Source organism: Bos indicus, chromosome 29 (genome assembly GCF_029378745.1).
Source record: "Bos indicus isolate NIAB-ARS_2022 breed Sahiwal x Tharparkar chromosome 29, NIAB-ARS_B.indTharparkar_mat_pri_1.0, whole genome shotgun sequence".
Classification (NCBI taxonomy): domain Eukaryota; kingdom Metazoa; phylum Chordata; class Mammalia; order Artiodactyla; family Bovidae; genus Bos; species Bos indicus.
In genome coordinates, this window is record NC_091788.1 from 46,720,424 (window position 1) to 46,747,115 (window position 26,692).

At 51.9% G+C, this 26,692-nt stretch overlaps 1 protein-coding gene across 2 annotated transcripts in view; it reads right to left on the bottom strand.

Annotated features, from left to right (window-relative positions):
- The window catches only part of CPT1A (carnitine palmitoyltransferase 1A), a 60,495-nt gene extending 35,728 nt beyond the window's left edge, over nucleotides 1–24,767 (bottom strand). Inside the window, exons 1-3 of one of the 2 annotated variants that reach the window (XM_070782655.1) lie at nucleotides 24,616–24,767; nucleotides 6,009–6,162; nucleotides 3,075–3,214 (exon numbers count right to left, since the gene is read on the bottom strand). In XM_070782655.1, the coding sequence (XP_070638756.1) occupies nucleotides 3,075–3,214; nucleotides 6,009–6,149 (281 nt within the window). In that variant the 5' untranslated portion in view covers nucleotides 6,150–6,162; nucleotides 24,616–24,767. Of the gene's footprint in view, nucleotides 1–3,074; nucleotides 3,215–6,008; nucleotides 6,163–21,353; nucleotides 22,026–24,615 lie in introns of those variants that run through there. The other variant, XM_070782656.1, reaches the window with a different exon arrangement.
- Between the last annotated feature and the right edge of the window lie 1,925 nt (nucleotides 24,768–26,692).

The following is a 26,692-nucleotide window of genomic DNA, read 5'->3' on the forward strand; positions in this document are numbered from 1 at the left end:
GACTCAGTAGACATGAGTTTGAGCAAACTCTGGGAAACAATGAAGGACAGGGAAGCCTGGACATGACTGAGCAACTGAACAGCAATGAACAAATGATGCATTTGGCATTAGGCACTTCAACTGAAAGCATTAGCAAAAAAAGCTTTCTGTTATATGTTATGCCCCTTCTAAGGCTGCAGGGGATGGCCTACCCAGAGGTCGGGGGGAGGCCGTGACTTCAGGGTGTTGGGGATCCTCTCCAGCAAGAATGTGCAGAACAGCCCTTGACCCTTGACCCTGGGAGCTGCTGGCCTGTAAACCTGGTCTTTCTAAATCTGGGCCAAGGATGGCCCAGTTTACTGCAATTGGTTTAGAGGGATGAAGAAACAAATCTTATAAAGACTCAGATTAGAAAGGGCTTTAAATAGCCGACACTTCTAAATATAATCCACTGTAAAGAGACCGCCCGCGGTCCAGAATAAATTAAAAAGTTTAACAGGGATGCAGAGATGAGCTGTCTATAGTGGGACAGGCCTGTGACTCTCTGGAAAGAGAGGGCAGAGACATGGGCAAGGTGATGAGAGAGAGACGGAGTCCCCTGCTTAGGGACCCTGTCGGGACTCCTGGCACCCCAGGCAGACCAAGAAGTCTGGCAGGTGCGAAGCGCGGGTTCCCCGGGGTGGGTTTGTACCCAGGGCCTCGCAGATGCTGACAGAGGTGTGAGCTGGGGTTAGGAGGCAGCTGGGGGCTACGCGTGACTCAGCGCGTCGCACTGGCTGCTAAGCACCCCAGGGCCTGGTGAACAAGGAGCAGCTGTCGGCAGCAAGGGGCACCGGCCCAGACAAGAGAAGATTCAGACCTTTCCGTGAAAAGTGCTTAATCCTTTCTTGACTGTGATCAGAATCAAACTCGGTCCTGAGCCGTGAGCTTTCTTTTATGTTCCATTTTGCCACTTTATTTTCCTGTCCTTTTCTGAAGGCAATATTGAAATCCAAACAACCAACTTAGTAAAGGGCCCAGAAATTCATCTGTTTATCTTGGGCCAACCCCAACACTGCAGCTACGGCCCAGAGACCCAGTGGACACACTTGGGCTACAATCTGTCCCCCACCTTCTTCACAAAACTCCTGGCCCCAAAAGCAAAGCTCAGGAATTCCCTGGTGGTCCAGTGGTTAACACTCTGCCCTTCCACTGCAGGGGGTGCAGGTTCAATCCCAGGTCGGGAAACTAAGATCCCACCTGCTCGGAGGCACGGTCAAACAATGAAGAAAATTAAAAAAAAACAAAAAAACAAAAAGCAAAGCCCAGACATGGCACGAGGACTTGCGGATTATCGTTTCTCCAGTCACAGACCTAAAATGTTCACCGATATAAACAAGCAACATGTGAACAGGATCAAAGGTCTGGCGTGGGACAAGCCACAGCCCTAGACTGTTTCAACCAGAAAAGAGAAACCGGTATCCCACGGGCATTCTCGTGCAGTCCAGTTGTTAGGACTCAGCACTTTCACTGTGAGGGCCTGGGCTCCGTCCCTGGTTGGGGAACTAAGATCCCACAAGCCTTATGGCACAGCCAAAAGAATAAAAATGTGCCTTTCAGAGCTGCAATCACAAACAGTGTAATGGAGAAGGGGTGGGGTAGGCTTAGCCCCATGCGGGTCCCATCACCGGGCCCCCCCAAACGCCAAGGCAGAGGTGCTGTTCCTGCCTTTGTCTGGCAGGAAGGTTCTCCGGGGAGGTTCAGGGCCTGCTGAGGGGGGCACAGGGGTCCGAGGTGCTGCACAGAGCTGGGTCTGGAGCCCAACTCCCCACTTCATCTCCGTGACTCTAGCAGGAATCCACATCTTTTTTTCTCAGTATTTTCTCGTGAATTTGTTTGGCTGCACAGGTCTTAGTTGCGGCAATCGGGATCTTCGATCTTTGCTGTGGCCTGCGGGGTCTTTTGGAGAAGGCAATGGCACCCCACTCCAGTACTCTTGCCTGGAAAATCCCATGGATGGAGGAGCCTGGTAGGCTGCAGTCCATGGGGTCGCTGAGTCAGACACGACTGAGCGACTTCACTTTCCTTTTCACTTTCATGCATTGGAGAAGGAAATGGCAACCCACTCCAGTGTCCTTGCCTGGAGAATCCCAGGGACGGCGGAGCCTGGTGGGCTGCCGTCTATGGGGTCGCACAGAGTCGGACACGACTGACGTGGGATCTTTACTTGTGGCATTCGAACACTTAGTTGCGACATGCAGAATCTAGTTCCCTGACCGGGAATTGAACCTGGGCCCCCTGCATTGAGTCTTAGCCACTGGACCCTGAGGGAAATCCCAGGAGTCTACAAGCTTGAGCGTTTCCTCACTTTACATCAGACAGCCCAGTGAAAGAGGTCACTGCAGCGCAGGGGCCACCGGGCAGGAGATGATTGCGGGAGCCAGGGTCACCCCCAGGACCGGAGGGAAGAAAGGACATCAGAGGGGCTCCACAAAGACCCTCGCGGGCATGGCCAGCATTCTCGCACGAGACCCCAGGCGCCACACACCTTGAAGGAAAAGTATCAACCAAAGGCTTCTCCAGGCCAAATCTCACGATATTTAAAAAAAAAAAAAAAAGGCAAGCCTATTTTCAAGCTCTTAGAAAACTACAGTCACTAGGATAAAATGTTGGGGGTCCCCCCCGAGATTCTAAGTCACTCAGACAAGGAGCTGAGCGGCTGAATTCTCCCCAGAACCCCCAACAGCAGTCAGCTCTCGGAGTCCTACAACTCCAGGATGGCCCCGTGTACAAGGAAGACACCATGTCCGGAAGCAGTGCCTTGGACAAAATTCATTCTGAGGGCCCCCTGGCCAGGCTAAGTGGGCTGGCAGGCACCGCAGGATAGAGGCTGCTCTTCACACCTCTGGGCTTCAGAGAAGGAGTGACAAGGGACCCCAAACTCCCCAGGGGACCTCCCCAGGACATGGGGAGAAAGCTGTCGTGAGAATCATAGCAAAAGCCTCAAAGAGAATACCCAGAACAGACCGTCCTGACATTTGAAAAGACAGAAAAAGAGCAGCCACAAAAAAGGCAGGCATTCCCTAGACCCTCTGAGATTTGAGAGGCTTACTCACGTCGTGTCCAGGGTCCGGTTGATCTTAGCGATTATTCCCAAAGAGGGGTCGATCTTGGCGTACATGGTCGACATCACGCCCACAACCACGATGAGCCAACTGGAGGGACTCGCTGGGTACACGCCGGTGATGATGCCATTCTAGAAACAGACGGGAGCGCCATCAGAAGCGCCCCAAGAATATTGGAGTGGGTGGCTATTCCCTTTGCCAGGGGATCATCCCGACCCAGGGATCAAACCTGGGTCTCCTGCATTGGCAGGCAGAGTCTTTACCACTGAGCTACCAGGGAAGCACATGAGTCAAAAACTTCTCTAAAACCGTCTCCCTGGAGAGTGACCCCAGGACATTAGAATCACCCTAAGTTAGAAGCCTTAAGTAAACATACGGATTCCTTAGCTCCCCTGAGACTGACGCAGGGACACTGGCCACCTTGCCCACCATGATGTCCTCTCCCCAGCCTGCTTCGTCCAGGATGCCCCGAAACCCTCACTCTCAGATGCACCCCTCTTGCTGAATCAGACACTGCTTAACCGGAGGTATTAATATCTATAGGAGACCTCACTCCATGGCCAGAATCTCCCGTAAGATGCTTCAGCCAAAGCCCCACAGCAGCCCCTTAAAAAAAAAAATGTAGCAGGGAAGAAGGGTTAGGAAGAAATAAGACCTCCAAATCAGCAAAATGTTGATAGTTGTGAAAATGAGCAATGTGACTTTATTATAGCTGTGTGCCTTTATTATTTTCTTTACTTTTGTGTATGTTTCAAGACTTACAATTTAAAAAAAAATTCATACTGAAATCATGTTAATAAGAGATTGATTTGACCAAGACAAAGGATTAAAAAAAAATTTCAAAGCTTTACTGAATTCTCTTAGGAGAGACTACCATGTTATTCTCATTATCGAGAGGTATGGAAGATTTTAAACAAAGCTGGCTGCGGGTGAGGGGCGGGGGCAGGGAGGGGGAGCCTTCTGGTATTCTCCGAAGTTCTCTGAAATGTTCTTGTAAATAAACAGACACATTAAATGATAATGGGGGAAAGAAGGTTCTAGATAAACGGCCTCCACTCACCACACTCCCTACCCTGCAGCAGCTCTGCTAGCCTTGGCCCCACCCCCACCCCTGCCCCTAGGTGCCCTAGGAAACCACACGGTTAGGGAGGTTCAAGGAGGCTCCCAACAAGGTCAGGAGCGCAGAGGGCACTTCTCTCTGCAGGTGGCGCCCTCCTCCACTTTGAGTGGGTCACAGCAGCTGGGGCCTCAGGCAAAAGAACTGATGCAAAGAACTGACTCATTTGAAAAGACCCTGATGCTGGGAAAGACTGAAGGCAGGAAGAGAAGGGGACGACAGATGATGAGATGGTTGGATGGCATCACCGACTCAATGGACATGAGTTTGAGCAAGCTCCCAGAGTTGGCGATGGACAGGGAGCCCTGGCGTGCTGCAGTCCATGGGGTTGCAAAGAGTCGGACACAACCAGGCGACTGAACTGAACTGAACTGAACCTGGGCCCCAGGACCCTCCAGTAGAGCCAAGGGACACCTGTCCAGCCAGGCCAGGTCTCCCTGGTCATTGCTTGCACCCACTCCAGCTCCCCGGCCTTTCTCAACAACCCTCCTCTGAGCTGCCCTCTGAAAGGAAAACTGGACAACAAACCCAGTTTTGTTGGGGAATGGGGAGCGGACACTTTTGATACGCTTTCAACTTGCTTGAATTTTTTTAAACATGCATTTGTCCTTCTGTGACTTTCATTTTTTAGGAGAAGGAGGGATCTATTATTACTGGCAGTGAGAAAAGAGAACTCTGGGGACTTTTCCCAGCACTATCTCCCCGAACAGCAAAATTGAGGAAGTTTCAAGCAAAGAGCACATGCATGTTCACGACTGCTGTGATTTTTTAAATAAAATTAATTAAAAACAAGACACATCGGACTTCCCCAGCCATCCAATGGTTAAGACTTAGCCTTCCAATGCAGTAGGTGCGGGGTTTCATTCCTGGTCAGGGAATTAAGATCCCCCAGATGCCGCCAGCCAAAAACCCAAAGACATAAAACAGAAGCAATGTTGTAACAAATTATTTCAATAAAGACTTTTAAAAAATGTCACTCTGCTGGCCTATTTGGGAAAACAATCTTGAAAGGAGTGGATATTTGTATGTGTGTAACTGATTCACTTTGCTATACATCTGAAATGAACACCACACTATAAATCAACTATACTCCAGTAAAATTTAAAAAAACAAGACACGTGGTTAAACACAGTGAATAAATGTCCACTCTTGCTGGTAAACAGAACTGAGAACTTTGCATTTGCTCAGCCGCTCAGTTGTGTCATGTCCAACTCTTTGCGACCCCATGGACGGGAGCCTGCCAGGCTCCTCTATCTATGGGATTTTCCAGACAGGAATACTGGAGTGGGTAGCCAATTCCCTTCTCCAGGGGATCTTCCAGACACAGGAAACGAACCCGCGTCTCCCGCACGGGCAGGCAGACTCTCTCCCACTGAGCCACCTCGGAAGCCCGCGTCTGCATTTACATGCATCTCTTTCCGTGGTGGACTATTTCATCAGTGAGATATTTGTTAAATAAACTCTCTGTGGTTTCACACGGATGAAGAACAATCCTTTTCCGTGAAGCGTAGAGAGGTCCAGACTCAGAGCTAGAGACATTTATTCTCCTTCTACCCCAAAGGTTGCTTACCCTCTGTGAACGCCGATTTCCTCATCTGCCCAAAGGGTCCCAATTCCCCCCGCCTGCCTTACAGAATTTCTCCAGGATTTCAGTGAGCCAATACATATAAAATTGTCTCACAGGCCTTAAGGACCAGGAAACATACATAAGGTGCCAATTATCACGGGCACACTGAACCTTCAGTAGAGCCTGGAGTTTTCAAATAGGAAAGCGAATACGGTACAGATTGAAGCAAGTATCTGGAAACCTTGAATCTGATGAACTTCTTCTTCCAGGAATGAAGACCAGACAGATAGATCTGCCTGAGGGCCTCATGGCTCATCCGGAGGTCGATCCCATCTGGAGTGACTGTGAACTGGAAGGCCACGGCTTGGTGGGCCTCCGCCATGGTCAGCGAGCTCCTGGAACGACAAGGGCGAACAGAGCATGGTGAGTGTTGACCAGATGTCAGAAAACCCCTTGCTGTTGCTCTTTAGTCTCTAAGTCATGTCTGACTCTGCGACCCCAAGGACTGTGGCCTGCCTGCCTCCTCTGTCCACAGGATTTCCCAGGCAAGAATACTGGAGTGGGTTGCCATTTCCTTCTATAGGGCATCTTCCCGACTGAGGGATCGAACTGGTACCTCTTGCATTGGCAGGTGGGTTCTTTAACGATGAGCCACTGGGGAAGCCCCTATATAGATGTGTGATCCATTCTGAATTTGACCATTTCCTCCCATTTGATAAATTGAATGTTACTCATGAACACACCTGGTTGTGATTGCCCATCATCTCTCCCTCCCTGCTCCAGTGGGATACAGACAACCCATTTCTGCCTCTGCCTGGAGGCGCTGGGTGGTCAGCAGAGTCCAGGAGCTGGAAATCCTCACCCCCAGGCCCCTGGCCATCCCACCAACCCTGCCTCCAGGCAACAGGCAGCCGGAGCCTCACCCAACTGGAATCTCGAATCCCAGGGCGGTTTAGCAACTTGCTGTGCCAGGGCAAATCCCATCCCTACCCACTAGGCAGCCTGGAGGCTGGCACATAAAGTACTCAAACACACCCATAACAGCCCTGATCCTTATCTCAGGTGGGAACTGGGCTCAACACCACACACCTTGGCTACACGGTAGCCACTCCACAAACCACTTCAGGTTCCAGAAGACTCCAGGAAAACCCAGAACCCTGGGGCAGGGGGGCGGGCCTCCCTCCCGGTGACTTGGGAAATCAGACAGCTGCCACACTCATCCCCTGAAGGTTTGGCCCTCACGGCTGGTTTCCAGCCTCTGCTAGGCGAGCACATTTCATTTTCTTGCTGTAAATATTTGTCTCCTTTCACCTTCTTCCTTGACCAACTCCTGACTCACCTCTTCCCTCTTAGCTTCCCCGACATCAGCCCTCCGCCGGTCTGCTCAAAGTGCCTGATGGCACCACCTCCTCCTAAACCCTGTGCCAACAAGCACACCTGCACACAAAGGAGCTAAAAGTTCATCAGTTCCATGCAGTCACTCAGCTGTGTCCAATTCTTTGTGACCCCATCAACTGCAGCACACCAGGCTTCCTTGTCCATCACCAACTCCCAGAGCTTCCTCAAACTCATGTTCATTAAGTCAGTGATGCCAACGTTCGTAGTAAACCAGAATAAAACCCCAAAACTGTGAGTGTGTGTATCCCTGCTGCTGCTGCTGCTGCTAAGTCACTTCAGTCGGGTCCGACTCTGTGCGACCCCATAGATGGCAGCCCACCAGGCTCCCCCGTCCCTGGGATTCTCCAGGCAAGAACACTCGAGTGGGTTGCCATTTCCTTCTCCAATGCATGAAAGTGGAAAGTAAAAGTGAAGTCGCTCAGTTGTATCTGACTCATAGCGAACCCATGGACTGCAGCCCACCAGGCTCCTCCGTCCATGGGATTTTCCAGGCAGGAGTACTGGAGCGGGGTGCCATTGCCTTCTCCGTGTATATCCCTAGCGCATGCTATTTTCCCTTTTCTCACCATGCAAGCCTCTTGGGCGCAGACATCAAACCCATCAAAATCAAGGGTAATGCGGTTTCAAACAACAACTGTTGTTGTTCAGTTGCTAACTTGTGTCCGACTCTTTGTGACCCCATGGACTGCAGCATCCCAGGCTTCCCTCTCCTTCAGTAGCTCCCTGGAGTTTGCTCAAATTCATGTCCATTGAGTCAGTGATGCTATCTACCATCTCATCCTCTGCCCCTCCCTTCTCATTCTGCCTTCAATCTTTCCCAGCATCAGGGTCTTTTCCAATTGAGTTGGCTCTTTGCATCAGGTGGCCAAAGTATTGGAGTTTCAACTTCAGCAACAGTCCTTCCATGAATATTCAGGACTGATTTCCTTTAGGATGGACTGGTTTGATCTCTTTGTAGTCCAAAGGACTCTCAAGAGTCTTCTCCAACACCACAGTTCAAAACCACCAACTCTTTGGTGCTCAGCCTTCTTTGTGGTCCAACCCTCACATTGGTACATGACTGGAAAAACCACAGCTTTGACTATACAGACATTTGTTGGCAAAGTGATGTCTCTGCTTTTTAATACACTGTCTACATTTGTCATAGTTTTTCTTCCAAGGAGCAAGCATCTTTTAATTTCACGGCTGCAGTCACTGTCCGCAGTGATTTTAGAGCCCAAGAAAATGAAATCTGTCACTGTTTCCATTTTCTTCCCATCTATTTGCCATGAAGTGATGGGATTGAATGCCATGATCTTAGTTTTTTGAATGTTGAGTTTTAAGCCAGCTTTTTCACTCTTCTCTTTCACTTTTATCAAGAGGCTCTTTAGTTTCTTTTCACTTTCTGCTATTAGGGTTGTGTCATCTGCATATCTGAGGTTATTGATATTACTCTCGAAATCTTGATTGTAGCTTGTGCTTCATCCAGCCTGGCATTTAGAATGAGTTATTCTGCACAGAAGTTAAATAAGCAGGGTGACAATATACAGCCTTGTCATACTCCTTTCCCAGTTGTGAACCAGTTTTTTGTTCTGTGTCTCATTCTAACCGATGTTTCTTAGCCTACATACAAGTTTCTTAGGAGGCAGGTAAGGTGGTCTGGGATTTCCATCTCTTTAAGAATTTTCCACAGTTTGTTGTGATCCACATAGTCAAAGGCTTTAGCGTAGTCCATAAAGCAGAAGTAGATGTTTTTCTGGAATTCCCTTGCTTTTTCTTCAGGAAATCAGAACAAGTGATCCCGGCTATCACTCACTTGTCCGTTCAACAGGGGTTACCCCACAGCTCAGACAGGGGGGCAGGAAGAAGCGGGAGTGACAGAGAGGACCTCCCAAGTGACACGGAAGCCCAGGGGAAGGATTAGACAGAGGGAGAGATTTTCAGGATTGAAGGCAGACCTGTGAAAGGGCCGGAGGTGCAGGCTGGCTGGGGTCAGGGCAGGGCTGAATTCAGAGAGGAAGGCCCAGAAGCAGCCGGGTTTCACAATTAGGGTGATGGAAAAGTATCAAGGGCCATGATTCGGGGGTGTCAGTTCCTGTGTCTGTTCCAAAGAAGACACGGGTATGTATGCCAAGTTGCTCAGCCGTGTCTGACTCTTTGCAATCCCAGGGACTGTAGCCCGCCAGGTTCCTCTGTCCAAGAGATTCTCCAGGCAAGAATACCGGAGTGGGTTGCTGGGCCCTCCTCCAGGGAATCTTCCCCACCCAAGGATCAAACCCGGGGTCTGTGCACGTCTACCTGCCTTGGCAAGCAGGGGTCTTCACCACTAGCGCCACCTGGGAAGCCTGAAGAAGACCACTCTGGCTGCTATATGGAGAGCAGGTGGACTGGGCGGGGCAGTGAAACCAGTAAGAAGCTGGGGCAGGTTTCCCAGAAGGGCATGGCCCACAGTGGGAATGGCAGGAGGGCCCCCTGCAGACAGGGCTCAGAGGCACCCTGGGGCTGGAGCCTGGACTGTGTGGGCTCCACCAGCCTCCCCAGCACAGAAGAGCCACAGAGCAGGGTGGGCGAGGTGGGGACTGGGAGTGGAACATTCGCCCGGGGGCAATGGACGGGGGCACCCAGGCGGGGACATCAGGGCCAAGGAGAGGCTGGGATGGGCAGCCGAGAGCTCTGCTTGGACAAGCTTGAAAGAAAAGAGCGAGGCAGTAAAACTGCATCCACGCATGCAACCTTAGCCTGGTGCCACCTGCCTAGCATTCAAGGATATTTACACGTGGGAATTTCCCAGCAGTCCAGTGGTTAGGACTCTGGGCTTTCACTGCCGAGCGTTCAGTCCCTGGTTGGGGAACTAAGATCCCACAAGCCACATGGCACAGCTGGAAAAAACAAAACGTGACCCTTTGCGTACTGTTTACCTGGCATGGAGCAAACGTCCACAGCCCGGCCAGTTTTGAAGATGTAAATCTCATTTTTGAAAGCACCAAGATCTCTAAGCAAAAGCTTGCCACAAGCCAGTTTAAACAGTTCAAGAGGGCGCTCCAACCAACAGCTCGAATCTGTTTCTCAAAAAGTTACCCAAGGGGGCTTGAAGATTCTTTCAGAGCCTGAAGGTTAACTCAGCCCCTCCCCCCATCAAAGCCTTAGGGTGAACACAAGTCTTAAAAGAGATAAGAATTCTACATGGCATGCATCACAGCAACAATTGTGGCTGGCTACCCTTTCAGTGACTTATCGGATCTTTCAAGGGCTTTACTCAGAACAGGAAGGGATTACTAAAGGCAGTAGATTAAATATAGTGTCGAAAAAAAAAATAAAAAAATAAATAAATATAGTGTTGAGTGTTTGTAGCCAATTCTCCCCAAAGGTGCATGCCCAGTGTGTGCTCGTGGATCTAACCCCCTCTAGACAGGGGCAGACTGAGTGTATTTGCAGCCTCCTTTTCTGAAGTCGGTGGCCTTAGCAGAAGTCTCTGAAAACAGATAACTAATAAGGACCTAATGGGGGCTTCCCTGGTGGTACAGTAGCTGACTCCGCACTCCCGAAGCCGGCCGCCCAGGTTCAAAGAACTGCAACTAAGAGTTTGCACGACTACAATTAAGACCCAGCGCAGCCAGATAAATAGATGAATAAAAATACTTTTTAGGAGACTCTACTCAATACTCTGTTATAATGGCCTATATGGAAAAGAATCTAAAAAAGTGGATATATATATGTGGTAACTGACTGCTGTACACCTGAGACATTATGAATCAGCTATACTCCAATAAAAATTATTCAAAAACAAAACAAAACGCCCTGAATTTAACTAGAGATTTGCTTGGTTCAGACTAAAAACTAACTGTGTGTCTTAGGTGCCAAGTCGGAATTACTGAATCAGATGACAAGGACTTGAGACGTTCCCTCTGCCAATCTAATGAGTGAAAAATCCATCCTGCATCCTGGCATTCACAGCCTCAAAGTTGGAGACATCTAGAGTTGTAATAGTGCCCCCTGCGACCGTGAGGGCAACGCAAAGCAGAGATGCAGCAGAGGAGCACTTCACACCCACCAGGATGGCAGTCATCAAGATGCGGGGAAATCAGAGTCCTCGTTCGTGGCTGGGGGGAACGTCAGTCTGGCAGCTCCTCGAATAGCCAAACGTAGTCACCGTGTGACCCAGCAATTCTGCTCTCAGGCACATGCCCAAGAAAACTGAAAACGTATATCCACACCCAAACCTGTACACAGATGTTCACAGTAGCGTTATTCATAATAACCGAAAAGTGGAAGCAACTCGGGCGTCCTTCCACTGACGATGGATAAACAAAACGCGCTCTATCCACACAACAGGATGCTATTCACAGGCGGTACAAAGGGATGAAGCGCTGACACACGACATCCTGCGCGGATGAACCTTGAACACTTGATGCTGAGTGAGAGCGGCCAGACACAGATGACCACATGCTGCTGCTGTTCAGTCGCTCAGTTGTGTCTGACTCTTTGCAACCCCATGGACTGTGGCATGCCAGACCACATGTTTAATGATTCTTGGTATGTTAAATGTCCAGAACGGGCAAATCTACAGAGACAGAAAGCAGTGGCTGCCTAAGGCCAGGGGAAAGTGGAGGGTAAAGGAGGGGAGGGCGTCTTTTGGGGGTGATGAAATGTTCCCAAATTGAATGGGGTCACAGCTGAATATACTAAAAATCACTGACGTGTACATGTTAGATGGTTGGATGGGATGGGATGGGAATTATCTCCCATAAAGACTTGGGAATTCGTCCAGTGGTTAGGAGGGGCTTCCCTAGTGGCTCAGTGGTGAAGAATCTGTCTGCCAATGCAGGAGATGTGGGTTCGATCCCTGGGTCAGGAGGATACCCTGGAGAAAGAAATGGCAACTCACTCCAATATTCTTGCCTGGAGAATACCATGGACAGAGAGGAGTCTGGCAGGGCTACAGTTCACAGGGTCGCCAAGAGTCGGACACGACTTAGCGACCAAATAAGATCATCACACGAGAGTGGTGGGGACCTTGCCAACAGATCGCAGAGCTGCTCCTCAGGATGTTTACCTGGAGTCGCTCAGGTGAGCAGCCCCACCGTGAAGGTAAACGGGCCCGGAGCTGAACCAGGACAGGGCCACCTAGGAGTGCCCTCCCCACACTGGTGACTCCACTTGCCTTGGGAGCAAACTGCCTCCAGGTAGGCTGGGCGGGGGTGGGGAGGCGAGACCTGCTCCAGAGCAAGGGGGCAGGCCAAGATAAACGCCTGGACACTCAGGAATTATGAGGAGCCCCAGTGAACAGGAAAAGAAGGGGACAACAGAGGATGAGATGGTTGGACGGCATCCCTGACTCTATGGACATGAGTTTGAGCAAGCTCCGGGAGTTCGTGATAGACAGGGAAGCGTGGCGTGCTGCAGCCCATGGGGTCGCAAAGTCAGAGGAGACTGAGCGACTGAACTGAACTGAACCAGCAACTTTACTATATTAATACAGCAGGATGTTTTCTATCTTGAATCAGGAGAGACTGCCAACACACTAGAGCAAGGAATCACCCCTACACACCCTCTTCCTGGAAGGAACAGATACTAATACTTTGCCATGCTGATCAGAGACTGCTTGGCCCCAGCCCTCCCTTCCTGGTCTGTCTCCCTGGAGCCCCGAGGCACCCCTGACCTGGCCAGAATGGCCCTGCTGTCTCTGTGACCACAGCTGGGAACCCCAACATGCTGCGAGAGGAAGGGCCCTGGGACCAGCTGGCAGGCCGGGCCTGTGTCTAGATCAGGGCCACTTAGCTGCACAGCTTCTTCTCTGGATCCCTTCAACCTTCCAGGATGAAATCAAAAGGCACTCCAGGGCCCCAGGGCCAGGCGAGCAGGCACACATGGCGTGTGCAGCCTACGCCATGTGCCAGCCCAACCTCCAGCTTCCTCTCCCTCCTGGGCAAGGTCACTGGGCATGCAGACTGTCTTACCGGTTCATTCCCTAGGGGTCCTCTTCTAGCCCCCTTGCACCAGGAGTCAGTCACCCACAGGGCCCTGTCCGGGACCTGGACTTGTATCAGTGTGGACGATTCTCTTGAAGCCCCGCTGATGCCAGAACAAGTCAACTGAAAACCCATCTTGCATCCTTCCACACCCTCCCTGGCATCACTCCTTCAAACACCTCCACCGCCTGTCATGCCTGGGCATGAATGGGTTGGGGTGGTCCTCACTCCATCCCCCACCCGCTGATGTGGGGGTAGTGGTATGATGCCCCTCCCCACCAGGATCACTCCCACCCCCACCCCTGGGTGGAGAGAGGTGGCTTCCCTGGGGACAAGGTATACTCGGCATGACCGCTGGGACCCACCCGCAGAACGTGCAACTGTGCCCCGCGGTCTCGGGAGGTTGGAGAAAAGGAGAAGACATATGAACGGGCTCCCTTTCTGTCATTCCCTTGTTCCTGCAAACCATCCCTGGGGAGACTGGAGGCCCTCTGACAAGAACCCTGAGCTGGAGGGGACAGCGGGAGCACCTCTGAGGAGCACAGGCTGGCTGCTCCTCCCAAGGTCTGGCTGGGTGATGGGAGAAGCCCCTTGGGGACTATTCTTGATTCGAGGTCACCTCTTGCCAAACCGGAAGTGGCTGCTGATGGCAGCAAGCCCTCAGCCGCAGGAAGCCATCCAGTGATTGATCTGACACACTGAAAACAAAGCCCTCTCTGTGTGTGCGTCTGCAGTGGGCTATCCATGAATGTGTGCTAAGTCACTTCAGTTGTGTCTGACGCTTTTGCTACCCTATGGGCTGTAGCCTGCCAGGCTCCTCTGTCCATGTGATTCTCCAGGCAAGAATACTGGAGTGGGTTGCCATGCCCTCCTCCGGGGGATCTTCGTGACCCAGAGATAGAACCCAGGTCTCCTGCATTGCACACGGATTCTTTACCACTAGTGCCTCCTGGGAAGCCCCTGCAGTGGGGCTACATACCTGCTTATTCTCCCTGGCAGGACAGAAATCGCTTCCAGGTGCATCACGCGGAGGGTGCCCACCTGGAGCCCCACCTGACGGTGATCGTCCCCACTTAGGACACACCTGGGTGCTGCTGCCAGCCCCGCCCATCTTGGCTGAACGTGGGAACCCTGGGACGGTGCCACCTTAGAAACCAGGAGGGCCACTAGAGGAGAGAGACTGGCACGAAGGTCTGTTCCAGGGCACTTAAGCACCTTATGCTAATCTGCTCCAGGAGAACACCAAGATCCAGAATAAGATGCCCCAGTTGAGCATAATGACCTATTTCAGTTCAGTTCAGTCGCTCAGTCGTGTCCGACTCTTTGCGACCTCATGAATCGCAGCACGCCAGGCCTCCCTGTCCATCACCAACTCCCAGAGTTCACCCAGACTCATGTCCATCGAGTCAGTGATGCCATCCAGCCATCTCATCCTCTGTCGTCCCTTTCTCCTCCTGCCCCCAACCCCTCCCAGCATCAGTCTTTTCCAATGTCAACTCTTTGCATGAGGTGGCCAAAGTACTGGAGTTTCAGCTTCAGCATCATTCCTTCCAAAGAAATCCCAGGGCTGATCTCCTTCAGAATGGACTGGTTGGATCTCCTTGCAGTCCAAGGGACTCTCAAGAGTCTTCTCCAACACCACAGTTCAAAAGCATCAATTCTTCCGCACTCAGCCTTCTTCACAGTCCAATTCTCACATCCATACACGATCTATTTACTGCCATTTAAAAAAATTCACACCTCTGGTCTTAAATTCCCTCCCAAGCTCAGACCCCCGTCACCCTCCTCTTTGGCCAGGCCCACCCACAGGTCCTGCTCTGTAGCCAGGGAACTCTGATTCACAACTGGGGTACCTTCTGCCCGTTTTTTTTTTTTTTTTTTTCTCTTTCCCTGCTTCACACCTGGCTCACAGCTCCCTCTCCCAGGTGCCTGCCTTGGAATCCACATTCTAGAAGCACAGGAAATTCTATCAGTTACATCCAGCAATTTCAGCTGTACTTGCTGCGAAAATGACTTTCACTTGTCAATTATTCATTTAATCTCTCATCATAAGCTGTAAAGCTCCCCAGGACACAAATCCTTGTTGAATTCTCTGAACAAACCACAAGTCCACAGACAGCTCTCCAATCTGGGGGAAAATGCTGCATGTCTCATTCAATTTTGGTAAAATTACCTTCATTTTAACAGTGTTGCCCAAAGCCAGCCCCAAGATTCTTAGCCAATGCATTGGTCTATACTTTGTTTTTCAAATGTGTGCACTTTGCCTCTTTCTCCGCAGCCAATCCTTCAAACAAAAGCCGTTCACCTCGGAAGCCAGTGGTCTGCAAATCCTCACACTGGTCTTGTAATCAAGAAGTCATTCATAAGACTTTCTGTTTCCCTCAAGGGTATCTGGCTTTCTTCAGAGCGGTTCCCTGTTCTGCCCGCCGCCCCCGCCCCCACCACTGAGGTTCTGCAACCGGCAACAGGAAAGGAGGTGAAAGGTCATCCAATGCAAAGTGCAGGTCAAGACTTCAAAAAGGCCTGGGGGAAAACTGAGGTGTGAAATCACCTCTATAATTCAAAGCAAAACAATAAAAACTTGCCAAGAGACAGCAGACTTCCAAGAAAACTTTATAGCAATGGAAATACACAATAAATCACACGTCAGAAGTTTTGCAATACGGTCTTGAAATTAACAGATGCTGAAGCTCCAATCCTTTGGCCACCTGATGCAAAGAGCTGACTCACTGGAAAAGGCCCAGATGCCGGAAAAGACTGAGGGCAGGAGGAGAACGGGGTGACAGAGGATGAGATGGTTAGGTGGCATCACCGATTCAATGGACATGAGTTTGAGCAAGCCCCAGGAGATAGTGAAAGTCAGGGAAGACTGGTGGGCTGCAGTCCATGGGGTTGCAAAAAGTTGGACAGGACTTAGCGACTGAACAACAAAGAAGTCTTTCAATATAGTCTTGAAATCAACTGACAAGGAGAGAGGTAGCTCTCAGGTAGATAGATAAATAGGGCATACAGACTAATTTTTTGCTATTAACAATGAAGATACGAAACATTCTTTCTACCAAAGTGTTTGGCATATGCCAGACAATGTGATGCATATTTTATCTGCATTAACCTATTTAATTCCCACCAGAATCCTAGGATATACTGATGCCATCTCATTTACTAAGACCAAGGCTTGGAGGTCAAGAAACTTGCCCAAGGTCACAGTTGGCAAACAGCAAAGCTGGGAATCAGGCCCAGGTCCAACTCCAAGTTAAGTGGTAAGCACTCCGTACAAAGTTCCACTTAAGATTCCTAAAGTTACGACACAGAAAAATTAGGTCACTCTATCGTAAGCAAAATGAGGTAACTTCAACCAGCAGTAGAAGGACAGTAACTGCAAATGTGGTGGGTGCCAAATCTCAGATTCTTCCCATGCTCCAGTTTTCCCGCTGCTGCTGCTGCTGCTGCTAAGTCGCTTCAGTTGTGTCCGACTCTATGCGACCCCAGAGACGGCAGCCCACCAGGCTCCCCCGTCTCTGGGATTCTAATTGCACAATTCACAAGCCCAAAGAGGCAGACCCTGCCTTCTGTTAAAACCCATCTCATCCAGCAGCAAACAACTGAGCTAGAAATCCTCTGAGAAGAGGTCACCCCCAGGAAGCGATAGCTGAGCGCAGGATGAATTCACCAGGCAGGGTCTCCAGGTGCATAGCCAGTATCCCTCACCAGGGGAGGCTGGAGGACATCCCACCCCCTTTTTAAAAAAATTAAAAAAAATTTATTTATCCCTGGCTTCCCTGGTGGCTCAGTGGTAAAGAATTCGCCTGCCAGTGCAGGAGACGTGGGTTCCATCCCTGGGTTGGGAAGGTACCCTGAAACAGGAAATGGCAACCCACTCCAACAATCTTGGCTGGGAAACCACATGGACAGAAAAGTCTGATGTGCTACAGTCCGTGGGGTCGCAAAGAGTCCGACACAACTTTGTGACTAAACAACATCTATGGCTGGCTTGGGTCTTGGTTTTGGCATAGGGGCTCTAAGTTCCCCAGTGAGGACTGAAACCTGTGTCTCCTGCCCTGGAAGGCAGATTCTTAACCACTGGACCACCAGGGAAGTCCCTGGAAGCCCTCTAGAAAGAAGCTACTGCAGGCGGAGAATGTGTAGCATCATCTTTAGCTGAGAGCAGAGCGATTACTTTAGCATCAACAACATATTCTTCTCCTGCCTGGTAACCAGTGCCTGGGAGGGTTCTGCTTGGCTACACAAAGCTGGTTCTGCCCTCCAGGACTGGCTCCAACTTGGGGAAACTGTGTTCCTGCTGTGCTTGATGGCCAAGGCGGTCTCCAGGCTGACCTCAGCACTGCTACCCAGAGCACTTCAAGGAAAGCACCAGGAAGGTTCAGGAAGGCTTCTCCAGCCTAGGGGGTTCACAACTCTTCTTCCGTTCCTGCTTACTCTCTAGTATTTAGTATTCAGCCATTTGGCCGATGATAAGAGTTTAGATGCGGGCAAGAATTAGCAAAATGAAAGGGCTCCTCTCTACTTGAGTGTCGGCACCCAATCCCCGTGCACTCATGAACCCTGTCCTTATTCCCTTGCACACGTGATTCACTGTAATTGTGCTCTTGTGTTTTTTCAGTAACTGTGTACACAAACAAATTACTCTTCCCCTAATCTGATGGAGGTAATAATGGGACTCGGGGGGGATTCTCAGATGGCTCAGAGATAAAGAATCCACCAGCCAGTGCAGGAGACAAGGGTTCAAGCCCTGATCCGGGAAGATCCCACAAGCCGTGGAGCAATTAAGCCCGTGCTCTGCAACAAGGGATGCCACCGAAACAGAAGCCTGCACACCAACAGCTAGAGAAAGCCCAGCCAGCAACGAAGACACAGCACAGCCACAAATAAATAAATAAAATTATTTTAAAAAGAATGTGGGACTGAGAATACAGAACCCCCCTGGAAATTCTGGGGAGGGCTCTGTGCACAGGAAAGGGACAGGTATTTTCACTCATGAAGGGCTACATCTTGAATTCATGACTGAGCACTGAATAACCGCATTATTTAATAACTGCTTTATTTAAACTGGCCACATGGTTCATTTCTCACAGTGAAGTATATCATAATAAACCATTCACATTTACAGGGTAAAGATGCTGAGTCAAGGCAGGTTACAGGGGAATTCTGCATCATTATCCTTGTTTCTATGACTTTTGATAACAGATTTTGCCTACAGAGCTGCTATAAAAATAAAGCAAATTCAAATGTAAGCCTTACACTGTGCAGTATCCACAACTGATGATTAATCAGATAGATCTTTGCAAGAAAAAGAATTGAGGAAAGGTCATCGAGGGCCATGTCTTTATAAGGAAAATACAGAATGTCTTGGGGACTCCCTGGTGGCCCAAGGGTTAACTCTGTGCTTCCACTGCAGGGGGCACAGGTTGTTATCTCTGGTCTGAGAACTGTTAGGTGGCGCCCTGTGAATGCAGGAGACAAAAGAGACTCGGGTTTGATCCCTGGGTCGGGAAGATCCCCTGGGGTAGAAAACGGTAACTCACTCCAGTATTCTTGCTTGGAGAATCCCCATGGACAGAGGAGCCTGGCGGGCTACAGTCCATAGGGTCGCTTCAGGCATGACTGAAGCGACTTAGCATGCAAGCAGGCACTGGAATAATATCCTAGAAGTCCTTCATTGGAAGGACTGATGCTGAAACTGAAACTCCAGTCCTTTGGCTACCTGATTCAAAAAGCCGACTCACTGGAAAAGACCCTGATGCTGGGAAAGATTGAGAGCAGGAGGAGAAGGGGACGACAGAGGATGAGATGGTTGGATGGCATCACGGACTCAATGGACATGAATCTGACCAAACTCAGGGAGACAGAGAAGGACAGGGAAGCCTGCTGTGCTGCGGTCCACATGGTCACAAAGAGTCAGATGCGACTGAGCAACTGAACAACGACAAGCCGTGAGGTGTGGCCAACAAAACAGAAAAAAAGAAAATACAGAATTTGGCAGGCCCCAATTAATTGCACTACCTATTGAGGTGTTTTTCTCTGGATGCCCACCTGGAAGGACCTCCTCCAGACTGGCCAACATCAGCACAAGGGCCTGAGTGACGACAGCTGGGTGGGGCAGGCATCCACCCAAGAGAGTTCGCAGAGCCTCTCCTCCCCACCACGGAGTGGTTCTCTCCAAAGCCTTGGCGGGGGCTGGGGGGGGGGGGGGGGTGGCGCCCATGTGCTTCTCCTTTGCACCCAAAAGTGCAATTGAACTGGTCAAACCACATGTTCCAATCTGGGGACTGCAGAAGGCAGCTGTACCCATAAAACCTGCCTACAGACAAGGGATTCACACCAGGGAAATGACTCTCACATCTGGCCCCTTAGGGATCCTCATAAAATCCCCGTGAGACAGGATGACAGGTGTCAGAGGCACCGGCTTAAAGAGGAGGAAATGCAAACCCAGAAATACACACAGCTGATCCGGTGTCATGTCCAGTGGGCCCAGGGGAGGGGGAGCACCAACACCCAGGCCCTTGAGCTGCACAGTGGTCTGGGAAGCAGCCTGTTAGAGGACGGGGCACAAGCTTCGGAAAACACAGATGGAGGTTCAGATTCCAGCTCTGCCATGTACTCAGATGTGTGTGTGTCCGTGTGTAAGTGTGTGTGGCCTAGAGCAAATGTCATCGCCATTCACAAGATCTGTTTCCTGGCAAATAAAGTAGGCACATTGCTCATAAGTAACATCAGGCCTCCCGCGCAGGAACAGACTTTGTACCTTTCCAACTGCAGCCGCAGGCCAGCAGCAGTCCTCCAAGAATGCAGGTCGCCATGTGGGTGCCATCCCGCCTCTTGCCACTGTACTTGATACCGCCACTAAATGTCTTTGACATTTAACAGCATCATTGCTATACTTCACTCTGCACAAAAATCTATGCTGGCGAAAGTTCAAAGAACCCAAAATTCTGAGCATCACCGACTCAATGGACATGAGTTTGAGTAAGCTCCAAGAGTTGGTGATGGACAGGGAAGCCTGGCGTGCTGCAGTCCGTGGGGTTGCAAAGAGTTGGGCACGACTGAGCGACTGAAGAGAACTGAAATCTTTTAAAAAGGGCACAGATGAGCTGACGCTTGGGGAAAAATCAGTGATACAGGTATAATCTTACAAATGAAGTATTTCAGAAAAAACAAAGTCCAAGTTACAGTATAAAACAAGTTTTTTTAAAGGCAAGGTTATTTTGTGTTTGTTTTCAGTACAAACCTGTACTACTTGTTTAATTGTGTGGAAGGGAGTGACTCCTTAGAGAGTCACTGCCTGTCCTTAAGGAGCTTACTCCCCTCCCCACCAGGATGTTGGAACACAACCTAACACACCCTGCTGAATGCTGTGTGTGTGCTGGGGGTCAAGAGCCTTGGGACCCCAGAGGAAGCCAGTATACTGGTGGGAGAGGGGGATCCTGACCCCTTGATGTGGGGAAGGACAGAGCTGGCAGGAGTCCCGGACCCCGGTAATAACAAGGTGAAGCAAGGCTTCCCAAGGGAGACCCAACTGTCCCAAAGGCCCCTCACTATCTTAGCGTACAGCAGTCCAGGGGAGGGGCTTCCTTGGTGGTCCAGCGGCTAACACTTTGAGTGCTTCAAATGCAGGGGGCCCAGGTTCGATCCCTGGTCAAGGAACTAGATCCCACATGACACAACCAAGAGTTCACAGGCTGCAACGGAAGAGCCCGCATTACGCAATGGAAATCGAAGCTCCCACGTGCTACAACTAAGACCCGGTGCAGCCAAATAAATGTTAAAAAAAAAAGAAAAGAAAACCGCACAACAATCCAGGGAAGAAAGGGACTCAAACTTTCCCTTGCAAATACCTGAATGCCTGCTCTGGGTCATGGAAATGGGGAGGAAGGCAAGTTCAAGAGCCATTTAGGAAGCAGAAGCAGCAGGTGCAGCTTAGGGGCCAGTTGGGAAGAATCTAGGAGGATCCTGACCTCCCGGGACGTGGGAGTGAACCACCACATCCAGAGTAGGAGCAATTTCTTTCTTTTCTGCCTAGAGAACTTGGTGTCCAACGATCAGCTGATAAGCCCTCAGAAGTTGAGCCTGGCCGCCCTGCTTCCCAACCCTCCATGAGGCCATTGCCCTACTGTACCGCAACTACTTTCAATTATTAACTTCCCGAAACATTGTTGGACATAAAAACAACTCATGCAAAAAAAAAAAAAAAAAAAGTAAAGGGCATTCCACAGTCACCTTACCTAAGGAGGTCAAGTTGGCCTCAGTCCAGGGCCTGCTGGGAACGCAGTGTCCACCTAATATTTGCTTGGGGCAAAAGGTGAAATTCACAAAAGGCAGCAAAATAATCAGAAATCAACAAGCAGAAAATATTCCTTATTTGTGTTAACTAGCAGATTTTCTTTTAAATGCCCTGTACAGCCAGGACTATCTCTGCAGTTGTCAAAGAAACAATAGGGGTGGCTTCTCGGGAGGGGCACGAGAGAGGCAGCCCGTTCTGTGCTGAATTCCCATTGGTACCCACTTCGTTTTGCATCTTGGGCTTGTGTTACCTATTTTTTTTAAACAGAAAAGTCCTCGTAGCAAAAGCTCAAAAGAGGGGCTCGGGCAGAGGGCTCGTTGAAGTTGGGAGACAGAGAATCTCCGAAACACACTTGAAACAGACCAGCTGGAACAACAATTTTCTTCTTAAAAGCAGCAATTTTTTCCGGAATTCAAAGTGCAGGCTTCCAGCGGCAGCTGCACTCGGTCGGGTCTGCCAACAACAACCATGCAGAGTGACTAAACAGTTTTTTCCAACAAAGGAAAAAATGCATCCGATCAAAGTGCAGAAGCAGCCCGAGGCCCGGAGCGGGAGCGCGTTTCCGCCTCCCACCTTCCCACCGCCTTCAGACTCCAGGCTGCGACTTTAACTGCTCGCTTGGAAGGCGTCCTCCCGGCCGCCGCCGGCAACTGCGGTCGGCGCGCCCCGCCCCTCCCCTCCCGCGGGCGTCACGTGACGGCTGAGAAAAGTAGGGGAAAGGTTACGGCGAGCCCCGCCCCCGGCCTGGCGCGTCCCGGGCGCGCAGATCCTGTTCCACCGGCCCGGCCCACAGAGACCTTCCGGAGCAATCTGGCGCGCGTCGCCAGCGCTGTCACCCTGGAGGCAGCAGGCGACAAAAAGCGCCTTTGGGTGGGAAGGCCTGCGTGGTCAACCTTGGGGACAGCGGAGAGCCTGGTGTCCCCGAAGACAACCCACGTCAGAAGGGCGGCGCCGCGCCCAGAGAGCGCAAGGCGCCTCCGGAAGGGGCTCACCGCGAAGCCCGAGAACAATTAACGGTGCTTCCATGAACCCGCGCGCGGGGCCAGGGTTGCGTAAGTCCGCGCCCTCGCCCCAGAACTCCCCAGACACCCAGGCTTGACCGCTCGGTGACCACGGGCCCGGGACTAAGGGCGACAGCGACGCCAGGTGCATTCTCTTCACCTCCTGTTTTCAGTACAAACTCGAAAGGTTATTTGGGCCGGTGCATGACGCCCATTTCTGCCAGTCTGATACAGAGTGTGTGCACGGCTCAAGGTGGCCCTTTTTCCAATTCTCACAGCTGTTCACGTGGAGTTCAGCATTCAAGATCAGATCTCGCCACACATCTTAGGAAGGAAACCGGTCATTTACATACGAAAAGGAGCCCTGGAGCCCGCAGAGGCAGAACCACCCCGAACTCGGCAAGAATGCAGCCTCCAGTTCCTATCACAACGAAACACTCCCCTGCCTCCACGATAAACAGTATCACCTTAAATAATTTGTAAAGTTTGGGGGGGCTGATGCTTGCTGGCATTAAAAAAAAAAAAAGACCAGTGTGCTCGACCATTTTTTATTCATTTGGCTTGGGGTTTAGGAAATGGTAACCCACTCCAGTATCCTGGCCTGGAGAATCCCATGGACAGAGGAGCCTGGTGGGCTACAGTCCATAGGATCGCAAAGAGTTGGACACGACTGAGCAACTACCCTTTCTTTCTTTCTTAGAAGGAAGTAAACATGCTTGAATATCTGGAATGACCAGAAACCGGACTCCTGTGTGAGAAAATGGTGTAACAACAACAAAAGGTGTAACAAAATACACGTTTCAGGAGGTTAAGCTGAATTTCATTTTATCAGGTAGCTTGCAAAGTTATCAGTTTCCTACTAAAATCTGTCCTTCGATATTTTAATATCACATGAAGCGCAGAGGAACCGAGAGTAGTTCCGAGTTGGGAATATTAAGTTTGCTCTGTATTCAATCTGATGACGAGATTTTTAACTGCTGGAGTGAAGAGTACGATCATCCTTCTCTTTGGCATTAATGAAAGTCAGCCGCCGATTTACAATATAAAGACGCTGACCCACGGTCTTTGCAAACAAAACGAAAGGGACTGGCTGTCGGCTCGCCTAGGGAGTTGGGGTTAGGGACTGACGGAGCCCGGGATGCTCCACCGCCCTGACCACGCCGTCCGGGCTCGCAGGCCAAGTTCGCCTGGGCCTGGTCACGTGAGGCCCCCACACCCTCCCACCCCCTGCCCCGGCACGACCTTGGGCAGCCTCCGCGGCCACCTGCCCTAGACCGCGCGCCGCACGCGGGGATGGAGGACACTCGCGAGCGGGGACTCAGGCCAGGCGCCCCGTTTCGAATGCACCTAGGGCGCTCGGACTGCGCCTGAGTCCCAGCGCCAAGGGCGTGTCCCCACCGCTGCACTGCGGGGGCGGACGCCTGGAGGGGGGTCGGCGGCGTCCTTCTGAGTCCCTAGCGTCCCTCTGGCTCCCGCTTGGGACCGGCCCGCGATCCGGCGACTGCACCCCAGACCCAATCCACCCCAGGAGGGGGAGGGATGGGGCGAGGTCGAGAAAGGATCCGCAGCGCCCTGCTCAAGTCCTCTGCCAGGTCCGGAGGGCTGAGCATCACTCCCGCTGCCCTACTGCGGATCCCCAGACTCAAACCACTTCGGCGAGGGGAGTAGGGTATAAGGAGGGGAGAGGGAGCCGGCGGTCCTGGTGGCCCCCGGCCGGGGGCATCGTGCCAAGTCCGGAGAGTCAAGCACCCCGCCAGCTCCCGCACAGTACCTGTCCCCAGGCCGATCGACCCTCGGACTGACCCCCAGACCCAAACTACCCATTCCTTGAAAGTGAGGGTGAGATAGGAAGGGAAAGGGAGCCGGTGGCCTTAAGGGCCCCCGGCCGGAGGAGTCCTGCTAAGTTCGAAGGGCTGAGCATCCCTAACCTGCAGCCGCACCGGACTGCTCTCCTGCGCCAGGGTCGCGGACCCCCTAGACCCGGTCCGCTGCGGGGTATGTGGTGTCCCTCCTCGCTCCAGTTTCGAGCTCTCCACGAACCCCGCGTCCCCCGGCGGCCCCAGCCCAAGAAGTGCTCTCCCCCGCCCCGCCTCGATCGGGACCCCTGCCGTACCCGTCCGCACCCGGCCCCGGGGCCCGCCGCAGCCAGTGCTCGGCGCCCGCCCGCCCTCCCCGCGGCGCGCGGACTCAGCCCGGCCTTACCGAGTCTGTGGACAGAGGTGCAGCGGCAGAGACAGCGGCGGCCGAGTGAGCGAGCGACGAGCGGGAGCCGGGGGTGGGAGGACCGCGGGCGAGGCTGAATGCTCCCGGCGCGGGCAGAGGCCGATTGGTTGAGGCGCTCGGGGCTGCGGCCGCGCGGGCGGCGACTCCCGGCGCCAGGCGGGCCGGGGGCGGGGCCTGGACGGGGCGGGGCATCCTCAGGGGCGGGGCGCCCTTGGCAGCTGGGCCCGCGAGGAAACTGAGGCTGGCGGGGGGTGTCACGCCACCTCCGCCTCGGCAAGCCTGGGGCCTAGGGGAGATTTCTCGCCCTGCGAACCTCAGTTTACTCATCTGAAAAATGGGCCAGCTCATTAGGGCTATGCCCATAAACGCGCTCAGCACAGTGCCTAGCTCATGCTCGACCTTTATAGGCATTGCCCCGTATAATCCTCAGGGCACTCCTATAAATAGCTGATCCTAGCCCGGGCTGGAGAAGGGATCACTAACCTGCCCACTAAGATCACACTAAGAGGATGGATCCGACTGTCTGATTCTAGAGCCCACACCTCAGATTGGACCCTCTACCGGGAGTGAGAGCGGAGAGGATCTTTGGGCCGCGTGACTCCTGGCGCTGAAACCTTAATGCTTATTCCAGTGAGCTTTCTGAGCCTCTTCCTCATATAACTGGGATAAAAATCCCTCCCCTGCGAGGCTTTGGTAAGATTTAGGAAACTATTCAGATGCCGAAAGCATAGTAGGTACCAGGAAAGAACTGGCTGGAGGTGGAGACGAAGTGACCCGTATACTTTGTGTGGGTCCTGGGCTCGCACTGGCCGGTCTCAGGGTCTAAATCTAGGCCGATGGCAGCTGCCGCTGGGCGGCTACATCGTGGGGTCCGCGCTTCCCGCGGGGTCAGCCGCACCTTCCCTGTCTTTGCCGAAACTGCTCCCCAGGCCCCAGCTCGCGGTCCCGCATACAGCAGGTGCTCCGTCAAAAAACCCGTTTAATGACCAAAGACCGGGCTTTCCTAAAGGCCAACCACTTCTTTGGACGGTGAAAAACCCTTGCTGGCCTCTGCCTTTCGGTCTGCAGTATTTGGTCGGCACCGCAGATGGATTTAGAAGAGAAAATGAAAGTCCTCTCTAGTTCCCGCCCCCATCGCCGCAGCCACTACTCCGCGCTGTGGGCGCACACTCTTCAGGCTGCTTTGAATGAAGTCGCAGGATACCTTTGTTTTCACTTGGGTTAGGTCGTGGACGGGTCACCGAGATAACCAAGGCTTTCACTCTATCTAACGTGCCCCAGGGACACTTAGTGCTTCCCTAGTGGCTCAGACTGTAAAGAATCTGCCTGCAACTTTGGACACCCGGGTTTGATTCCTGGGTCAGGAAGATCGCTTGGAGAAGGGAATGGCAACCCACTCAAGTATCCTTTCCGGGAGAATCCCATGGACAGAGGAACCTGGTGGGCTACAGTCCATGGGGTCGCAAAGAGTTGGACACAACTGAGTGACTAACATGGACACTTGGGCTCCCCCTTGTCACTTTCACAGGCATAAATGAAGCTGCATGGGCAGTCAGTGTGCGTCTTTGAAAGACTGTATCTCCCTGTAGATCACTAGACATGAATCAACAAGGTCAAAGGACAGGCACATGAGATATCTTGGTGACATTTTGGTGCCACTTGCAGAGCTGAGCTGCTCTCTTGGAAAGCCTCCACTCCCGTGGGTGCCTGGGAGGGCACCCTCATCTCTGGGAGCTCACCACTGCTGACCCTCAGTCCTAAAGAGGGTGGAGCCCGAGTATCTCTCCTTATTTTAATTTGCATTTCTTTGAAGTTAGAAGTTGAAGATTTCATTCCCCTGCTGGCTCCTGTCTGGCTGGTGAGCGATCCCAGACCGAGAAGCCTGGAAGATCTCATGGCCCAAGAGGGCAGGTGGGCTGGACCAGGGTGCACGCGGTGAGGCTGGGCTGCACTGCACCTGCCCTGGTCGCTCCAGCGTCCCCTTGCACGCATCTACCTGCTTGTGGGCCTTCTAGGCTTGTGCCTCGCAAGTTGGACTGCCGCCCTACCTCACATG